Below are 20,438 nucleotides of genomic sequence, written 5' to 3'. Positions count from 1 at the left end.
TCCAGAAATAATCTGGTTCTGCAGAAGGTGTCTTCTGCTTTTGGCCTCCTGACAATTCCTCCTTCACCTCTTCTGCCTCATGAAAGATATCCCTCTTTATTGACATGTACGTATCTTTTTTTTTATGACAGCAAGAGGTTTCAGACTATACTGATTTGCTCCTTGGTGGTGCCAACTCGGCTAGCACCAGGTGCTTACTCTACTTTGTGAGTGACAAAAATATCCTTTGCCTAAATTTTCCCCCATGTTTGACATTATTAATATTTGAATTATTCAGGATGGATAATGTATTTAGAGCCGTTCATATTTCAGCCCAACATCATCATGTTTGTTAATAAACTATAAAGGAGAAGAAAAGTAACTAGGACATAGGTGTGTTTTTATGGAGACAAAGGATTAGGAAAGGTTTAAGCACCAAAGGTAGGCTGCCTTGATGGGAACCCCTAGGCAGCCTGAGTGCACTAGGTTCCTAGGGTGGAGTGGGAGGAGGGGAAGGTAACCTGAGCCTAGTCAAAGTACAAAGAAACTTGAGAGAATTAAGGAAAAGGGATCCATGGGAATCTAAAACAGTTGTCTCAATAAAGTGATCTCACCACCCCAAGGAGTTCCTTTGGGTGAGTTTCTTTTCTATATATGGTTGATTCAACAAGTAGCAGTCCTGCTCATGGATCTCTTCTGAATTCTACGTTTCCAACATCCTACTCCTATTCATACCCACGCTGGGGTGGTCACTAGCAAAGAAACTTACGGTTGAACCTAGTACCAATCTCTTGTTTAATCCTTCTGCCTCTAAGAAAAAGAATTTAAGTGACTCAGAGAACTTCAGTGACTTCTTTCAAGTAGCTAGTAAATGGCAGAGCCAGTATTTGAACCAGAGTCTGTTTGGTTGTAATGCCTAATATCGTTCCCTCTGTAACACTGGCATTTAAGAGATGAAAAGGTTTGAATAGGGGTGGAGTCAAAAGGTCATAACTGATTTCTAAATCCTTCTGGCAGTCATTGTACAAGTTGATTTTCTTTTTAAGTCCTAAATTTAAAAGAGGGGAAGAAGAAGATTCTATCCAATGGTATTGTGATTGCAAGCTCTACAGTATCAGCACAGGACATTTCATCACATTGCCAACACTGAATAGTCTATGAGAGTAGAAGTGGATCTCTTGCACACCCAGAACCTGGGGTGCAATGCCTGAACTAAAGCAGGAACTTAGTAAAACTAAAGCAGGTATCCATTGTTAAATGGATAGTGTTTCAGGAGAGGGCAATTCTAGAATAAGTACCACCAAAGGAGGACAGTTAGAAGGTCTCATGTCTTAAAGAATCAGCTACCAGAGAACTAAAGTTTATCAACTAAACCAATCTTTCTGTCAAAGATGACTTAGAATACAATTACGATAACTTTCAGATCTAAGGAATAACTGAAGGGTATCAATGCTTGAAAATTCAAACCATGGAAAAACTGTTTCTAATGCTCTTTCAAGCACTGTGACTTCATCTGGTTTCTCTTCTTGGCAGCAATTTTTTAAAAAAATAAATTTATTTATTTTTGGTTGTGTTGGGTATTTGTTGTCGCACGCGGGCCTCCTCTAGTTGTGGCGAGTGGGGGCTACTCTTCATTGCGGTGCATGGGCTTCTCATTGTGGTGGCTTCTCTTGTTGCGGAGCAACAAGGCTCTAGGCACGCAGGCTCAGTAGTTGTGGTGCGCGGGCTCTAGAGTGCAGGGTCAGTAGTTGTGGCACATGGGCTTAGCTGCTCCGCGGCATGTGGGATCTTCCCAGACCAGGGCTTAAACCCGTGTCCCCTGCACTGGCAGGCGGATTCTTAACCACTGCGCCACCAGGGAAGTCCCTTGGCAACAATTTTAATAAGAAATTATTTCTCCTTCTTCCTACCCAAATGTGTACCCAGAAAATCTGAAAATGAAGAGGAAGTCAATAGAGCCAAGAGACAGAAGGTGAAAACAGGTACAGGAAGTATTGCTGCCATCTGTATAAGGTAACCCAGGCTGCGTACAGAGAATCATAGCAATGAATGGGCTTCAGAGAGGTTCTCTATAGTCCCTCTCCTGGTTTCCAGGTTTCAAGTAATTGAATACAGCTGCTACTGTACAGTTTACATACAATGATTCTTAGAGAATAGATGTTTTATCAGTTCTGGAGATTTGTATATACCAGATAAATTTCTTTAGTCTGAAATGGCTAATGTCAAGATGCCAATACCAGTACGACCTTGGGGCCTCCTCTCCTCCATTATCTAACCAGAGCCTGCTCATCAACAGGAGAATCGAGTTGGAAAAAGTTAGGTGGGGAATATTTTTGCCAAGAACTATATAACCGGGCTTCCCTGGTGGCGCAGTGGTTGAGAGTCCGCCTGCCGATGCAGGGGACATGGGTTTGTGCCCCGGTCCGGGAAGATCCCACATGCCACAGAGTGGCTGCGCCCGTGAGCCATGGCCGCTGAGCCTGTGCGTCCGGAGCCTGTTGCTCCGCAACGGGAGGGGCCCCAACAGTGAGAGGCCCGCGTAAAAAAAAAAAAAAAGACAGATATTGGTATAGGAAATGCTGGAAGCATGGGAAAACTTCATCTGGTAGCTCTAGACTCGAGTAGCAAACAAAAGCCTGCAGAACACAGTGATAGGGCAAGATGGGAAGCAAGCACATAAAGGAGTGGTACTACTTTGCAGGAAAAGAAGTCAAAAAATCAGGTAACAATGGTTATTGCCATGATGCAATGGACTTCAAATCTCTGTAATTACCTAGTCCTTCCCTAAGCAATAAGACTTGGGCTTGGTGATATTCACCAAAGAATCCAATGGTTAATTCAGTTCCCATCCTAACTCGTCTTATTTGACTTATTAGCAAGATTCAACAGAATTGCCTCCCCTTTGGCACACTTTTTTCACTGCCCTCCTAGGATCACCCTCTTTTGGTTTTCCTGCTACCTCACTGGTGACTCCTTGTTGATTTCCCTTTTTGGCTCTTCTCCCTGGCTTTTTTTTGGGGGGCTACTCAGCGCAGCATGCAGGATCTTAGTTCCCCGACCAGGGATTGAACCCATGTCCCCTGCAGTGGAAGTGCAGAGTCTCAACCACTGGACCACCAGGGAAGTCCCCTCCCTGCCTTCTTAACATGAGAATGCCTTAGCGCTCAGTTTTTGGTCCTCTTCCCTTAAACTACCTATACTTCACTCACTGCTGATCTCAGTCACTGGTGTTCTCATCCAGTCTGTGGCTTTAGATACTACCTATATGATATCAAAAAAATTTTTATCTCTAGTCCAGGTCTTTCTTGAACTCCAGACCTCCATACCTCTAACATCCAAAGTGTTTATTCAACAACTCTACCTCGTTGTTTAAGAGAGATATTAAACTCTACCTGCTCTCCCTTTCTCCCCCAATCTAATCTATTAGGAAATCCTGATAGCTTTACTTTAAAAAAAAAAAATTTATTTATTTAGGCTGTGACAGGTTTTAGCTGCGGCACGTGGGAACTTTGCTGCGGCATGCGGGCTTCTTAGTTGCGGCATGCATGTGGCATCTAGTTCCCCGACCAGGGATCGAACCCGGGCCCCTTACATTGGGAGTGTGGAGTCTTAGCCACTGGACCACCAGGGAAGTACCCCCTCCCCCTTTTTTGGCTTTACTTTCAAAATATATCTAGATTTCAACCCCTATTACCTTGGTTCAAGCCACCACCACAGCTCACCTGTGTGAGAGAATCCTACTAGTTCTCCTCATTTCTACCCTTGGCAGCCCCACTCCCACTATCTACCCTCAACTCAGTAGTCAGAGTGATGCTGTTAAAATAAGTCAGATCAGGTCAATCCTCTGCTCAAAATTCTCTAATGGCTCCCCACGTCACTCACAATAAAAGCCTACATGATTGGACACCCCTATACCCCATTTATCTCTATGACTAAGCCCTACTATTCTCCCCTCAGGCACATTCTCACTTCAAAACCTTCATACTGGTTCTACCTGAAATGCACTTATCCCAGATTTCTGCAAGGCTCTCTCACCAATTTGAGGTTTTGTTCAAATGTGACCTCCTCAGTGAGGACTATACTGAATATCCTATCTAAAATTACATTTCCCTAACTCTGTTCCCATACCACTTCCTATCCCCCTTATTCTCTATTTTTTCTTTCTCCAAAGCACTTCTAACCTTTTAAACATACTATATAATTTACTGTATCTATTGTTAATTGTCTGTTTCCCCTGCTAGAATGTAAGCTCCATGATGGCAGGGCTCTTTTGTTCTGCTGTATCCTAAGCCTCTAGAACAGTCTCTACCTAGTACATGGTAAATTTTCAACAAGTATCTGATGAATGAATGAAAAGGTGTGAGTGTATTAGACTGTGGAATATAAGCATGCAGGAAAGAACCCAATCTCCATTAGTGGGCTTCACCATCCAACATGGGGATTACCCAAGTGTCTTTCTCCATCTTCCTGCTGTCAATTTTGTGTGTTTCTTTTATTGTGTTTTGACTATAGTTAAGAGCAGAGAAATAAAGTAGCTAAGATCCTACCTATCCTTCACAGTCCTCTGAAATGCTAGTTCCATGAAAACTTCACTGATCCCCCGAATCTCTTCAAGCCCTCCTTAATTACCTTTTTCTATAGGCTTTGGAATCCATTTTTAAATTTAGTGTGCACATACACACATACCCTTTCTCATCCCTCTTAGACTGGAAGTTCTTGGAAGGCAAGAAAGTATTCATTTTTCAATCACCCATAGGATTTGCATAATGTTTTATCTAAGGATACTCAGTAAATGAACAAATTAAAGTAAATCTCATTATTTCCTCTGGAACAAGGCTTGAAGCAGAAGGCTAAAGCTGTTATCTACCAAAAGGAGGTTTGGTAAGTACCTGTCCAGGCAATTAATCTATTTCATTCCTGACTCCACTGGTAGAGTTAATGAGGAGCCATGAGGGGCAAGGGACTCTTTCTTTTCCTCACATATCTAAAAGAGTTGTCCAAACAACCTCTTAGTAATTCCAAAAGGCCCTAGTGAACACTCCCAGGGCTCCAAGTTTCAAACCATAAAGAGAAATACAATCAGGGTACTGACAATACAGAGAGAGCAGTGGCTGCCTCCTGGGGATCCTGTAACCACTTAAGAGTTAAGAAAAGCCAGATGGGACAGTCAGTGCTGTCAGTAAAGCTCAAAGAGCTCCACAGACAGCAATGCTTAATTGTACAAAAAAAGTCAATTACACTAAGTTCTTCTTTCATCTGTACTTCACATGTGTTTGCAACCAACTACTTGTGGCCAATTAAAAACAGCTGTTCTTCCTATTACATGGGAGGAAAAAGCAGATGCCCAGGCCTAACTCACTGAGAGTAAATGCATGTCTAGAAAAAGGAGGAGAGACAGAGCAGGCACACGTATGCAGGCCCATGGAAATACATTTACAGCTGTTTCCAGCCGACTTCAACAGCCTACTGTCAGTGGGGGATGGCTGCAGTGACCTGGCAGTGAAGCTGCATGTTTTCCCCTCTATTCAGGGAAAAAACTGTCGTATGACTTCCCCCCTCTTAAACTACTGATGAGTCAAGAGCAGCCTTCATGCAAGAAAAACTCAACTGACCATTCAGGAGGGCACCAGATGAGCACCATGGCTTGGTCTCTAAGGAGTTTTTCAGAGGAAAGTTAAAAGGGAGAAAGCTTTTAAAATGAGGAATAGCAACATTTAGTAGCTACTGAGCACCCTCACAATATCCCTAAGAAAGCAGATATTATTACTACTGTTGTTATTGTTTGCATTGTTAATATTCTTATTTTACAGATGAAGAAAGTTTGGCAAGATTAAACAATTTTTCCAAAGCCTCCAACTAAGAGACGAATGCATCAGGAATTTAAACCCAGGCCTACCAACTCTATTACATTATGCTTCTTTCCATAAATAGTAAGGTCTTAGTGTAGAGGCATATCTCAGGGGAAGCAATTCTATCAGTGAAAACCCTAAAGTCCTTTCCAACAAGAATTAGGGAAAAGGGAAGGAAAAGGCCGTATGAATATTTTCCAAAGACACCAACATCTACCAAATGTAAACCCATTACGTCTATTACCTAGGTTACTAGGCAGCAATGCTCTGGAAATTATGGATCTATGGGCATTGATCTTACACACAGCAGCAACAATGTCTTACATTTGAAAGCACCTAGTTTTCAGAAAGCCTCCAAGGCTGTTAAGTCATCCACGATATGAGGTGGTAGGGCGGGGGGTGGAGGTAGCAATTTTACAGAAGAAACTGAGACTCAGACAACTGCTGTTATATAACCTGCCTAGAATCACTCAATCATTTGGTTACTGGAAGTACTGCAGACTTGAATCCAGGTATGATCTTAAGCCTAACGCTCCTTCCCATACACCATACTGGCTCTATAGATAACGGCCAGCCTGTTTATTTTATCTTCAGAATTATCACATAGAAACAGATGCTCTTCCTACGTACTTCGTAGGTGTAAAATATATTCTGATGGGCTTTTTCTTTGCTACAGCAAAATCCCCAGTTCCTTCCTCTGATTTTTAAAGAGATTTTGAGAAATGAGTAATTATTTGACATCAACTAAAAAAATTGAGCCTAATCCTCCAGGTAGGAAGTTTTACAGTGGGTATTAGTTCTTACATCTTGAAATGATTGAGGAAGCCCTATGTGAATTACTTAGCCAACTGGCTAATTCTGTGTTGTTTATATAATAAATAAACTTCATCTCTTTAGAGTTTGTGTAGCAAAAAAATTTCTCCAGTGACTGTCAGTCTTTCTGAACAGGAGAATGGAGAAGAAAAAGATGCTCTTGCTTGTGGCTCACACTGAGAAGCACACAGCAGGTATTCAATAAATGCAGATTGCGTGTCATCTGATTATGCCATTAAGGCATATAACAACAAGCCAGCTTCCTCCCATAGCCTGCCTCAGTATCTTACTTTCAACTGGCATGAACAGAGAGAGCGAGCACAGCCTTTTCCAGATTTGTTTAAGTCAAAATGGCAGTAGATTAGATGAGGAATTTCCTGACAGATTTTTCGTTATCTAAGCATTCAAAGCTAGAACTCAAGGCCACATTTAGCCCTTTTATGTTATGTTTGGCTTGCTGAACCTTTCTAAATGTTTTTAAAAACTATGAATTGCCAACATTTAAAAATAGAGAGCCTACATATAAGAACTTTCTAATCACTGGAGTTGCCCTGGGGCAACAAGCACCCTATCATGGGGGCCAACCTAGCAGAGGGTTTAAGTTATTCCTAAATAAAAGTGTACTTTAATATATGTAAGTTATAACTCAAAAAAAAATTATTGTGGGGATATGTATGCGAACAGAAAATTCTACAGACCACTGATCTGGACTAAATACATGCAGCATGTGAATGCTTCTGCTGGGATATCATGTTTTCATTTTTATTCATTTAAGAAAATTTTATTTCTTTTGTGATCTATTCTTTGTCCAATGTTTATTCACTGATTTTTTTTTCTTTTTTCATCAAGGAGTATAAAAAGGATACAGAAAACAGCATAAAAAGTATAGTTTAGGGGCTTCCCTGGTGGTGCAGTGGTTGGGAGTCCGCCTGACGATGCGGGGGATGCGGGTTCGTGCCCCAGTCCGGGAGGGTCCCACATGCTGCGGAGCGGCTGGGCCCGTGGGCCATGGCCGCTGGGCCTGCACGTCTGGAGCCTGTGCTCCGCGGCAGGAGAGGCCACGGCAGTGAGAGGCCCGCGTACCGCAAAAAAAAAAAAAAAAGTATAGCTTAATGAAGTTTTTTAACGTGAACACCTGTATAACCAACACCCAGGTCTCAAGAAATGGAATTTTTCCTGGCCATTCAGAGGCCTCTATATGCTTCATTCCTATTACAACCCCTTCCCTCCCCTAAAGAAATCATTATCCTGACTTGCACATTAATCGCTTCCCTGCTTTTTAAAATAATTTTATTCATCCAAGTATGCATTCCTAAATACTTTATTTATTTATTTATTCTTGGGTCACACCGTGCAGCTTGTGGGATCTTAGTTCCCCGACCAGGGATCGAACCTGGGCCTTCGGCAGTGAAAACTCGGAGTCCTAACCACTGGACAGCCAGGGAATTCCCTTCTAAATACTTTAGTTTTGCCTGTTTTTTGTTTTAATATATCTTTTGGGTTTCTTATACAATAGATTTTCTCCTGTCCATCCTTCCTTTTCTCACCAAAATGTAAATACTTGTTGAAGAACACAGATCATTTGACCTATATCCTCACAACGTAGTACAGAACACTCCTCTGTCCTCTGTGCTACCTGCAAGTTGAAAGCTGGATCCTGAGGTTTGATTAGATTCAGGGTTATTTTATTTTGCAAGACCTTAGGCACCATTGTGTTTCTTCATCAGGAGACTCTTAATGTCTAGTTGTCTTTCTTTTTGTGATGTGAACAGCTGTAGATGCTCAATGTTTAGAGGCATTAATTCACTGAGGGCTGCTAAATGATTATATTAAAATTCTACAATTTCTTTTTTCTAAAATGTCTTCTATTTTACCTATAATTTTGAAAGATATTTTCCCTGGATTCTAGGTTCCCTAGAATTCTAGGTTGGCAGGTTTTAATTCTTTAAGCACTTTAGGGATATCATTCTACTATATTCTGGCTTCCATAATTTGACCATCAATCTTATTGTTGCTTATTTACAGGTAATTTGTCCATTTTCTCAGACTGCTTTTGGGCTTTTTCTCATTATCTTTCATTTTCAACAGTCTGACATGATATGCCTAGGTGTGTTGTATTTATTTATTCCGCTTCTGGTTACTGAGTTTCTTGAATCTGAGAATTGGCATATTTCATTTGTTCTGGAAACTTTCAGTCATTATCTCTTCATATATTGCTCTGCTTCACTTTCTCTCTCTTATCCTTCTGGGATTCCAATTTCATATGTTAGATCACCTGTGTCCCACTTGTCTCTTACACTCTCTGCTTTGCTTTTTCCATTCTCCATTCTTATCGTCCTTCAGTTTGAATGTCTTTTATTGACCTGTCTTCTATTCACCAAGCCTGTCCTCTCAAGGTTAAACAAATCAAAAAATTCTTAGTTTTAGACATATTTTTCAGTTCTACATGATTTTTTTTTCTAGGTAGATTCCAATTCTCTGTTGAAATTATCCATCTTTTTATCCATTTTGTCCATCCATCATTTCTATTTTCTTTATCACATTTACAGTATTTCAAGTTCCTGACTGTTTGACTTCAATATTTAGATTATATTGTGGGTTGGCTTCTTTTGATTACTGACCACATTTTCATGTCTCATAATTTTTTTATTGTATGCTGGACATTGAGGATAAAGAACCATGGAGACTGCTATGGACTGAACTGTGTCTCTTGCAAATTCGTATGTTGAAGCCCCAACTCCCAATGTGACTATTTGGAGAGAGGGGCTTTAAGGAGATAATTAAGGTTAAACAAAGTCATAAGGGAAGGATTCTAATCCAATAAGACTGACGTCCTCATAAGAAGAGGAAGAGACACCAGCGATGTATGTACACAGAGAAAAGGCCATGTGAGAACACAATGAGGAGGCAGTCATCTGCAAGCCAAAGGAGAGAGGCCTCAGGAGAAATCGAACTTCTCAGAACCTTGATATTGAACATCTAGCCTCCAGAACTGTGAGAAAATATGGTTCTGATGTTTACAGTCTGTGGGATTTTGTTATGGCAGCCCTAGCAAACTAATAGAGAGATGAAAGCTGTTTCCTCCATATGCATTTACCCATTCCACTCTTGAGAAAAGAAGGGGCTGATCACCCTCAATCCAATAAGAAGGAACCAGGTCAGCACTGGGTTGAATAAGTCTACTTCTTCTTTTTTTAAAAATACTTATTTGGCTGCATCTGTTCTTAGCTGTGGCACGTGCGATCTTCGTTGCGGCATGCAGGATCTTTCGTTGTGGCGCGAGGGCTTCTCTCTAGTTGTGGCACGGTGGCTCTTTAATTGTGGCGTGTGGGCTTAGTTGCCCCACGGCAAGTGGGATCTTAGTTCCCTGACCAGGGACTGAACCCGCATCCCCTGCATTGGAAGGCAGATTCTCAACCACTGGACCACCAGGGAAGTCCCAAGTCTACTTCTGGTTTCAAACGTCTCAAAGGCAAGACCTGTGGCGTGCTTGTTGCAGATCTCTTCCACTAATGGAAGTTCGTGTCCTACTTACGTACCAGGAGATTGTAGGATATTACACTCGGCCTTTCTGGCCCAGCTCCATCCTCAAGTGTAGTCCTTTTGGACTTTTGATGGAGAGCCTGTCAAACCTCTGTTCTCTGCTCTGAACATTCTGTTCTTTGGAGGTTTTAATCTTACCTCTTTATCATCCTTTCCCAAGTAGGTTCAAAATGCCCTGTGGAGCAGGACCTTCCCACTAGGGGAACTTTGTCTCCTAAGCACTGTATACTGTGGGCATTTCATTCTGCTTTCCAGCCTAGCCCCCTAGCTCCCAGGGCAACCCCAGCACCCAGCAAATGTCCTATAGGGAAGACTGGTCATACGTTCGGGGTTCCTCTAGAATCCAGTCTATCCTATCAACACATGTGGCCATCGAAAACTCTGATTTCTTTTGACCCTGGTAGAGTCTGTCCATGGCAGCCCAAACTACAGCCTGTGCATAGATGCCCTCAGGAAAGAACATGGCCAGCACCTTCTGCTCAGTTAGGAAGGGCTCTTCCTTCTTCTGAACTTCAGTTCTCCTCACAGACTTTGTAACCACAGCTCTCTGACATCTTTAAAAATATGGCTTTTGTAATTTGATTTTTGTACTTATTGCAATAGGAGCTACCTACTGCATCCTATGTGGAATCTGACGTCTAACAATTTATTTTTTAATAGAAATTTTATATCATTCCCTTTTCCTCCTTGAAATAATATTTCTACTTTATCTACCTCCCCCCAAATTTCAACCTAATATATTTTAATGAAAATCTATCATAGTTTCACCAATAAAAATATAATTACAAACTTAAAATTTTCTTTATTTACTGTGACTGTAAGGCTCTAAGTGCTAACATTTCTGTATTGGATTTGAGTTACCATTACAATACTTACTGGAACACAATTGATCAAAACAGATATACTTTTAATGCTTTATAAAAACCAATTATTATAAAAAGGAGCAATTTATTGTAAGTGCATAAGAAGATAAGGTAGAAGATGGTGGAGGGTTGGGTTATAGCCCTATGATTACAGGATACTTCAGCTTTTTTGGCATCTTGTTTTTACATCTTAGGGCAATGCACCATGCCAAGGTTCAAGTGGCCAGAAATTTCTGGAGTACTTCCAATTTTCTGGTGTTTTTTGTTTGTCTGCTTGTTTGTTTGTTTTTCTGTAAAGTGGGGGAAGGACAAAGGGAAAAGGGGAGGTGGGAAAGGACAATACACATGGAATTTGAGAATCTAGAAATGGATTCCTTTAAACCAGCTGTGCCTATACAATCCTTGGAAGGTCCAGGCACCCATTTCGCAGTTTTGATACTGGAATCCTAAATCAGCTATGAGGGTCCCTGCCAACCCAGAGACTGCATACCCATCTACATATAAAGACAGCCTAACAGTGGCCTGTACCCTAAGTCAGTACAGAAATCAGCAGGAGGTGAAAAAATCTACACTACTACTGCTAATTCTTTCCCCTTCTCTCAATACAAACATGAAAAAGATTCCAGAGGACAGTCCTGGGGGAGCTGATGATCCACTTTCTGTTTTAAAAGCCACACTGACTTAATAATGAAAAGCTTTTCAAGATCAGGTAAAAGATACAATTAAGCCCATAGGTTATTTCTCAGCTAATCAATCTAGGACTTACGGGGGTGGGAGACTTAATACAGAACTATCTCTAGTGCTGGAACATCACTTTTTGTTCAGATAGACTGTTGCTGTCCCATCTGGTAGTGCTTCAAAGGTAAGATGCTTCACTCATGCTTTCCAAATTCCAGAAGGGGAAAAAGGTCTTTTGTAACTTGTTTAGTAACCAGACCACAGCAACAGGATAGTTTCCAAAAGTAAGCCTCGACAAGTTTTGAAAGGCAGATGTTTGGTAACAATATTGTTAATTCAGCAATAGGCAAGCCAACAACTTTCCTAGACTCTGAGCACTAGACACATCTTGTGTAATATAATCAGCACAGTCCTCTATTACTTTCCTGATGGCCATTTTCCAGTTTGATGCCATGTATCACCTGGAGCAGATGGCTGTACTGAGCTGTCCTGAGAACAAAAAATAGACATTTTTCTACCAGTAGGAAGCAACCAGTGTAACACTCATCTGAGCACGTGAGGACACTATTATCAAGAATGAAGAGGGCTTCCTTGGTGGCGCAGTGGTTGAGAGTCCGCCTGCCAATGCAGGGGACACAGGTTTGTGCCCTGGTCCGGGAATATCCCACATGCCGCGGAGCGGCTGGGCCTGTGAGCCATGGCCACTGAGCCTGCGCGTCCGGAGCCTGTGCTCCGCGACGGGAGAGGCCACAACAGTGAGAGGCCCACGTATCGCAAAAAAAAAAAGAATGAAGAATGGTCCGCACTGCCTGAAAGCTCAGATGGCCTAGGTCCAAATTTATGGAAAGTAGCAGGCTCTTTTTCAGAATACATCTAGAGCAAAAGCAGAAATATTTCTTCCTAATTTCTCTCATGTCTGGGGTTAGCCAAACTCCAGGGAGTATATCTGTCCATCAACAAAGAAAGTTTCCCTTTACCTAACATCACCAGGGAGGCTAAAAGAAAGGCAGAGGCCCTACCAACTGTTTGTAGAGTCATAAGCAGGAATGTGCACATGAATAATAAAGGAAAAGCATGTAAAAAGCAAGGTAATAATACTCCAAGTGTGAAACAGGAGAGAGGAAAATGGACATAAAGGAGATCTATGAAGTCTAAAGAAAAGTTCTTAGGAGGAAAAAAAGCTGAGCATGATTATGTCAGATAAGAGTATGCATGAAGGTTATAGCTAAATTTGGCTCCTAATTTTTATTTTAAAATTTACTTTGGTCACTTTCCAAAAACTTTTTTGTATTAAAAGAGAAATATCTTCCTCTACTGCTAAAGATCTGCCCTTTCAGGGCACAGCACGCAGGAGGTCAATAGAGCCAACATTAGCAGCAGGTTCACACTCGGGATACACTCACCTGCTTCTGGATCTGCAGGAATTCTCCACATGTACAGGTTGAAGTCATCAGAGCCTGAAAGGATATACTGTTGGGACAAAAAAAATCTATTTATTACTTATGTATTGATTGATAATCTATCTACCTATCTACCTATACAGAAAAAGGTTTTTAAAAATAAACAAGATAAATGAACATATATTCATAGGGCACCACAGAGCAAACACTCTCTTAAAACTATTTGCAAATCAAAAGGCTAACTGGCTAAAACTTGGCAACAACCAAACAACCTGATTTAAAAATGGGCAAAAATGGGCAAAGGACTTGAACAGACATTTCTCCAAAGAAAATATACAAATCGCCAATAATGTGAAAAGATGTTTAACATCACTGATCATTATGGCAATGAAAATGAAAACCACAATGAGGTACCACGTCACACCCATTAGGATGGCGATAACCAAAAAGCAAACAAACAGAAAACAAGCGTTGGTGAGGAGGTGGAGAAGTTGGTACCCACTGCGCATTGCTGGTGGGACTATATAATGGTGCACACACTGTGGAACACAGTATAGAGATTCTGCAAAAAGTTAAACATAGAACTACCATATAACCCAGAAATTCTACTCCTAGGTATATGTCAAAGAATTGAAAGCAGGGACTAGAGATATCTGTACACCAATGTTCAGAGCAGAAGGCTCACAACAGCCAAACAAACTAAATGTTCATCAATGGATGAACACATAAACAAAATGTGGTATATATCCATACAATGGAATATTATTTAGCCTTAAAAACGAAATTCAGACACATGCTACAACATGGGTAAAACTTGAAGACATTATGCTAAGTGAAATAAGCCATATACAACAAGACAAACGTTGTATGATTCAACTTACATGAGGAACCAAGAGTAGTCAAATTCATAGAGACAGAAAGCAGAATGGTAGTTGCCAAGGACTGGGGGTAAGGGAGAAATGGGCAGCTACTCTTCAACGAGTACAGAGTTTCACTTTGGGAAGATGAAAAAGTTCTGGAGATGGACAGTTGTGATAGTTACACAACAATGTGAATGTACTTAATGCCACGAAGCTGTACATTTTAAAATGGTTTTAGTGGTAAGTTCCATGTTATGTATATTTTACCACAATTTTTCAAAAAAATTTTTTTTGAATTTTATTTTTTTATACAGCAGGTTCTTATTACCCATTTTATACATATTAGCGTATATATGTCACTCCCAGTCTCCCAATTCATCACACCACGCCCCTCCCCCCAGCCCGCCACTTTCCCCCCTTGGTGTCCATACGTTTGTTCTCTACATCTGTGTCTCAATTTCTGCCCTGCAAACCATTCAACTGTATCATTTTTCTAGGTTCCACATATATGTGTTAATATATGATATTGGTTTTACTCTTTCTACCTTACTTCACTCTGTATGACAGTCCCTAGATCCATCCACGTCTCTACAAATGACCCAATCTCCTTCCTTTTTATGGCTGAGTAATATTCCACTGTATATATATACCACAACTTCTTTATCCATTCCTCTGTCGAGAGGCATTTAGGTTGCTTCCATGACCTGGCTACTGTAAATAGTGCTGCAATGAACACCGGGGTGCATGTGTCTTTTTGAGTTATCAGTTTCTCTGGGTATATGCCCAATAGTGGGATTGCTGGGTCATATGGTAATTCTATTTTTAGTTTTTTAAGGACCCTCCATACTGTTCTCCATAGTTGCTGTAACAATTTACATTCCCACCAACAGTGGAAGACAGCTCCCTTTTCTCCACACCCTCTCCAGCATTTGTTGTTTGTAGCATTTCTGATGATGCCCATTCAAACTGGTGTGAGGTGATACCTCATTGTAGTTTCGATTTGCATTTCTCTAATGATTAGTGATGTTGAGCAGCTTTTCATGTGCTTCTTGGCCATCTGTATGTCTTCTTTGGAGAACTGTCTATTTAGGTCTGTCTTCTGCCCATTTTTCGATTGGGTTGTCTGTTTTTTTAATATTGAGCTGCATGAGCTGTTTATATATTTTGGAGATTAACCTTTTGTCCATCGATTCTTTTGCAAATATTTTCTCCCATTTTGAAGGTAGTCTTTTCGGCTTGTTTGTAGTCTCCTTCGCTGTGCAAAAGCTTTTAAATTTCATTATGTCCCATTTGTTTATTTTTGTTTTTATTTCCATTACTCTAGGAGGTGGATCAAAAAAAGATCTGGCTGTGATTTATGTCAAAGAGTGTTCATCCTATGTTTTCCTCTAAGAGTTTTATAGTGTCCAGTCTTACATTTAGGTCTCTAATCCATTTTGAGTTTATTTTTGTGTACGGTGTTAGGGAGTGTTCTAATTTCATTCTTTTATATGTAGCTGTCCAGTTTTCCCAGCACCACTTATTGAAGAGACTGTCTTTTCTCCATTGTATATCCTTGCCTCCTCTGTGATAGATTAGTTGACCACAGGTGCGTGGGTTTATCTCTGTGCTTTCTATCCTGTTCCATTGATCTGTATTTCTGTTTTTGTGCCAGTACCATATTGTCTTGATTACAGTAGCTTTGTAGTATAGTCCGAAGTCAGGGAGTCTGATTCCTCCAGCTCCGTTGTTTTCCCTCAAGACTGCTTTGCCCATTCGGGGTCTTTTGTGTCTCCATGCAAATTTTAAGATTTTTTGTTCTGGTTCTGTAAAAAATGCCATTGGTAATTTGACAGGGATTGCATTGAATCTGTAGATTGTTCTTCTTTCTCTAGTTCCTTTAGGTGTAAGGTTAGATTGTTTATTTGAGACTTTTCTTGTTTCTTGAGGTAGGCTTGTCTTGCTATAAACTTCCCTCTTTGAACTGCTTTTGCTGCATCCCATAGGTTTTGGATCGTCTTGTTTTCACTGTCATTTGTCTCTAGGTATTTTTTTATTTCCTCTTTCATTTCTTCAGTGATCTCTTGGTTATTTAGTAACGTGTTGTTTAGCCTCCATGTGTTCGTGTTTTTTACGTTATTTTTCCCTGTAACTGATTTCTAATCTCATAGCATTGTGGTCAGAACAGATGCTTGATATGATTTCAATTTTGTTAAATTTACTGAGGCTTGATTTGTGACCCAAGATGTGATCTATCCTGGAGGATATTCCGTGTGTGCTGAGAAGAAGTGTAATCTGCTGTTTATGGATGGAATGTGCTATAACTATCAATTAAATCTATCTCGTCTACTGTGTCATTTAACGCTTGTGTTTCCTTATTAATTTTCTGTTTGCACGATCTGTCCATTGGTTTAAGTAAGGTGTTAAAGTCCCCCACTATTATTGTGTTATTGTTGATTTCCTCTTTTAAAGCTGTTAGCAGTTGCCTTATGTATTGAGGTGCTCCTATGTTGGGTGCATATAGATTTATAATTGTTATATCTTCTTCTTGGATTGATCCCTTGATCATTATGTAGCGTCCTTCCTTGTCTCTTGTAACAAGGAAGTCTTTATTTTAAAGTCTGTTTTACCTGATGTGAGTATTGCTACTCCAGCTTTCTTCTGATTTCCATTTGCATGGAATATCTTTTTCCATCTCCTCACTTTCAGTCTGTATGTGTTCCTAGGTCTGAGGCAGGTCTCTTGTGTACAGCATATAGATGGATCTTGTTTTTGTATCTATTCAGCGAGCCTGTGTCTTTTGGTTGGAGCATTTAATCCATTCACGTTTAAGGTAATTATCGATATTATGTTCCTATTACCGTTTTCTTAATTGTTATGGGTTGGTTTTTTAGGTCCTTTTCTTCTCTTGTGTTTCCCACTTAGAGAAGTTCCTCTAGCATTTGTTGTAGAGCTGCTTTGGCGGTGCTGGATTCTCTTAGCTTTTGCTTGTCTGTGAAGCTTTTGATTTCTCTGTCGAATCTGAATCAGATCTTGGCCGGGTAGAGTAATCTTGGTTGTAGGTTCTTCCCTTTCACCATTTTAAATATGTCACGCCACTCCCTTCTGGCTTGTAGAGTTTCTGCTGAGAAATCAGCTGTTAACCTTATGAGAGTTCCCTTGTACGTTATTTTTCCCTTGTTGCTTTTTTTGTTTTGTTTTGTTTTTGCGGTACGTGGGCCTCTCACTGTTGTGGCCTCTCCCGTTGCGGAGCACAGGCTCCGGATGCACAGGCCCAGCGGCCATGGCTCACGGGCCTAGCCGCTCTGCGGCGTGTGGGATCTTCCCAGACCGGGGCACGAACTCGGCAGGCGGACTCTCAACCACTGCGCCACCAGGGAAGCCCCCTTGTTGCTTTCGATAATTTTTCTTTGTCTTTAATTTTTGCCAATTTGATTACTATGTGTCTCGGCATGTTTCTCCTTGGGTTTACCTTGCCTGGGACTCTCTGCGCTTCCTGGACTTAGGTGGCTATTTCCTTTCCTATATTAGGGAAGTTTTCGACTATAATCTCTTCAAATATTTTCTCGGGTCCTTTCTCTCTCTCTTTTCTTTCTGGGACCCCTATAATGCGAATGTTGTTGCGTTTAATGTTGTCCCAGAGGTCTCTTAGGCTGTCTTCATTTCTTTTCATTCTTTTTTCTTTATTCTGTTTCGCAGCAGTGAACTCCACCATTCTGTCCTCCAGGTCACTTATCTGGTCTTCTGCCTCAGTTATTCTGCTACTGATTCCTTCTAGTGTTGTTTTCATTTCAGTTATTGTATTGTTCATCTCTGTTTGTTTTTTCTTTAATTCTTCTAGGTGTTTGTTCTTTAATTCTTCTAGGTCTTTGTTAAACATCTCTTGCATCTTCTCAATCTTTGCCTCCATTCTTTTTCTGAGGTCCTGGATCATCGTCACTGTCATTATTCTGAATTCTTTTTCTGGAAGGTTGCCTATCTCCACTTCATTTAGTTGTTTCTTTGGGGTTTTATCTTGTTCCTTCATCTGGTACCTAGTCCTCTGCCTTTTCATCTTTTCTATCTTTCTGTGATTGTGGTTTTTGTTCCACAGGCTGCAGGATTGTAGTTCTTCTTGCTTCTGCTCTCTGCCCTGTGGTGGATGAGGCTATCTAAGAGGCTTGTGCAGGTTTCCTGATGGGAGGGACTGGTGGTGGGTAGAGCTGGCTGTTGCTCTGGTTGGCAGAGCTCAGTAAAACTTTAATCCACTTGTCTGCTTATGGGTGGGTCTGGATTCCCTCCCTGTTGGTTGCTTGGCCTGAGGTGACCCAACTCTGGAGCCTACCCGGGCTCTTTGGTGGGGCTAATGGCAGACTCTGGGAGGGCTCACACCAAGGAGTACTTTCCAGAACTTCTGCTGCCAGTGTCCCTGTCCTCATGGTGAGACACAGCCACACACTGCCTCTGCAGGAGACCCTCCAACACTAGCAGGTAGGTCTGGTTCAGTCTCCTATGGGGTCACTGCTCCTTCCCCTGGATCCCGATGCGCACACTACTTTGTGTGTGCCCTCCAAGAGTGGCATGTCTGTTTCTCCCAGTCCTGTCGAAGTCCTGCAATCAAATCCCGCTAGCCTTCAAAGTCTGATTCTCTAGGAATTCCTCCTCCTGTTGCCGGATCCCCAGGTTGGGAAGCCTGATGTGGGGCTCAGAACCTTCACTCCAGTGGGTGGACTTCTGTTGTATAAGTGTTCTCCAGTTTGTGAGTCACCCACCCAGCAGTTATGGGATTTGATTTTATTGTGATTGTGCCCCTCCTACCGTCTCATTGTGGTTTCTCCTTTGTCCTTGGATGTGGGGTATCCTTTTTGGTGAGTTTCAGTGTCTTCCTGTCGATGACTGTTCAACAGTTAGTTGTGATTCTGCTGTTCTCACAAGAGGGAGTGAGAGCACGTCTTTCTGCTCTGCCATCTTGAACCAATCTCTCAAAAATTTTTTTTAAATTTAGGAGCTTCCCAAGAGATCTGTTATGCAAGCCCAAGCATCCTGAATTTCCCTGTTGTCATCTACATCTTTGAGCAGGAAGCCATTGCCAACCCAGCTATGAGTTAATGACAGAGACGTAAGCAATCCCCTTTTATGAGGCAGCTTCAAACTGCCTGATCTCAGAAAGAGAGGACACTAAGCCAGATCTATTTTAATTAGGACTCATAAGAGCACTGTCTAATAGCAACCAGTGAGCAATTCTGAGAGTTCATTTATTTCCAAAGATTAACAAAAGTGCTTTGCTTCAAGTTTAGGTCAGCATTACTTCCTACCTTTTGGTCCCATCTGCTTATTCCCCCAGAAAAATAAAGGCCTACAGTTTTCTAAAGAAAATTTCTGGGCTTCCCTGGTAGCGCAGTGGTTGAGAAACTGCTTGCTAATGCAGGGGACACGGGTTCGAGCCCTGGTCTGGGAAGATCCCACATGCCACGGAGCAACTAGGCCCGTGAGCCACAACTACTGAGCCTGCGCGTCTGGAGCCTGTGCTCCGCAACAAGAGATGCCGCAATGAGAGGCTCGCACACCGCGATGAATTGTGGCCCCCGCTTGCCACAACTACAGAAAGCCCTTGCACGGAAACGAAGACCTAACACAGCCAAAAGTAAAATAAAATAAATAAATAAAAGAAATGCATTTCCATTCTAAAAGTAAATTTCTGACTTAAAAATGACACTGCAAATATCCAAAAAGTGTAAGTCCAACATATACACAACCTCATGCCTAATGAATACATTACTAAATACTTTGTAATCATTAAAAATCAATTTACCAGTCTTCAAAACACTAGTAATAACATGAGAAAGGAGGGAAAGAGACTCATGTTCAAAGATGAAGAAAGTGCTATCCACAGGGGTTAGGTGATCTGGCTCAGGGCACAGTGGAAAAAGAAGTGGGTTCAGTTTCCTCATCTGGTTGCTCATTGCTATGGTCTACATGTTTGTGTCCCCCCAAATTCACATGTTCAAATCCTAATGCCCAATGTGATAATATTAGGAGGTGGGGCCTTTGGGGGGTGATTGGGCCTTAAGGGTGGAGCCCTCATAAATGGGATTAGCACTCTTGTAAAAGAGACCCGGCAGAGCTCCCTAGCCCCTTCTGCCATGTGAGGAAACAGTGAGAAGTCAGCAGGCTGCAACCAGGAAGATGGCCTTCACCAGAACCCAATCAGGTTGGCACCCTGATCTTGGACTTCCAGCCTCCAGAACTGTGAGAAAGAAATTACTGAAATTATAAGCCACCCAGTCCATGGTATTTTGTTATGGCAGCCATAACAGACTAAGATACCCTCTGAGGCTCATTTAGTTCTAAGAGTCTATGATTACTCTGTGAAGGAATGATGTAAGCCAGATCAGAGCTGAAAATCCCTAAACTGCTGGCTCACAGTTGCTTGACGAGTCACTACATAAGTATGTTGAAAATAAGGAAACTCAAAGTCTAATCGTGTTACACTTC

The 20,438-nt window shown here is 41.4% G+C and overlaps 1 protein-coding gene across 1 annotated transcript in view; it reads right to left on the bottom strand.

Moving 5' to 3' along the window:
- Positions 1 to 20,438, bottom strand: part of DCAF5 (DDB1 and CUL4 associated factor 5) — a 98,170-nt gene that overhangs the window by 12,393 nt on the left and 65,339 nt on the right. The window contains exon 7 of the mRNA XM_079909117.1: positions 13,129 to 13,195. Coding sequence (XP_079765243.1) covers positions 13,129 to 13,195 — 67 coding nt within the window. The remainder of the gene's footprint in view (positions 1 to 13,128; positions 13,196 to 20,438) is intronic.

Source organism: Stenella coeruleoalba (assembly GCF_951394435.1).
Source record: "Stenella coeruleoalba genome assembly, chromosome: 2".
NCBI classification, from domain to species: Eukaryota; Metazoa; Chordata; class Mammalia; order Artiodactyla; family Delphinidae; genus Stenella; species Stenella coeruleoalba.
Note: the sequence above shows the minus strand (reverse complement) of the source record. Positions and strands in the feature narration are given on the sequence as shown.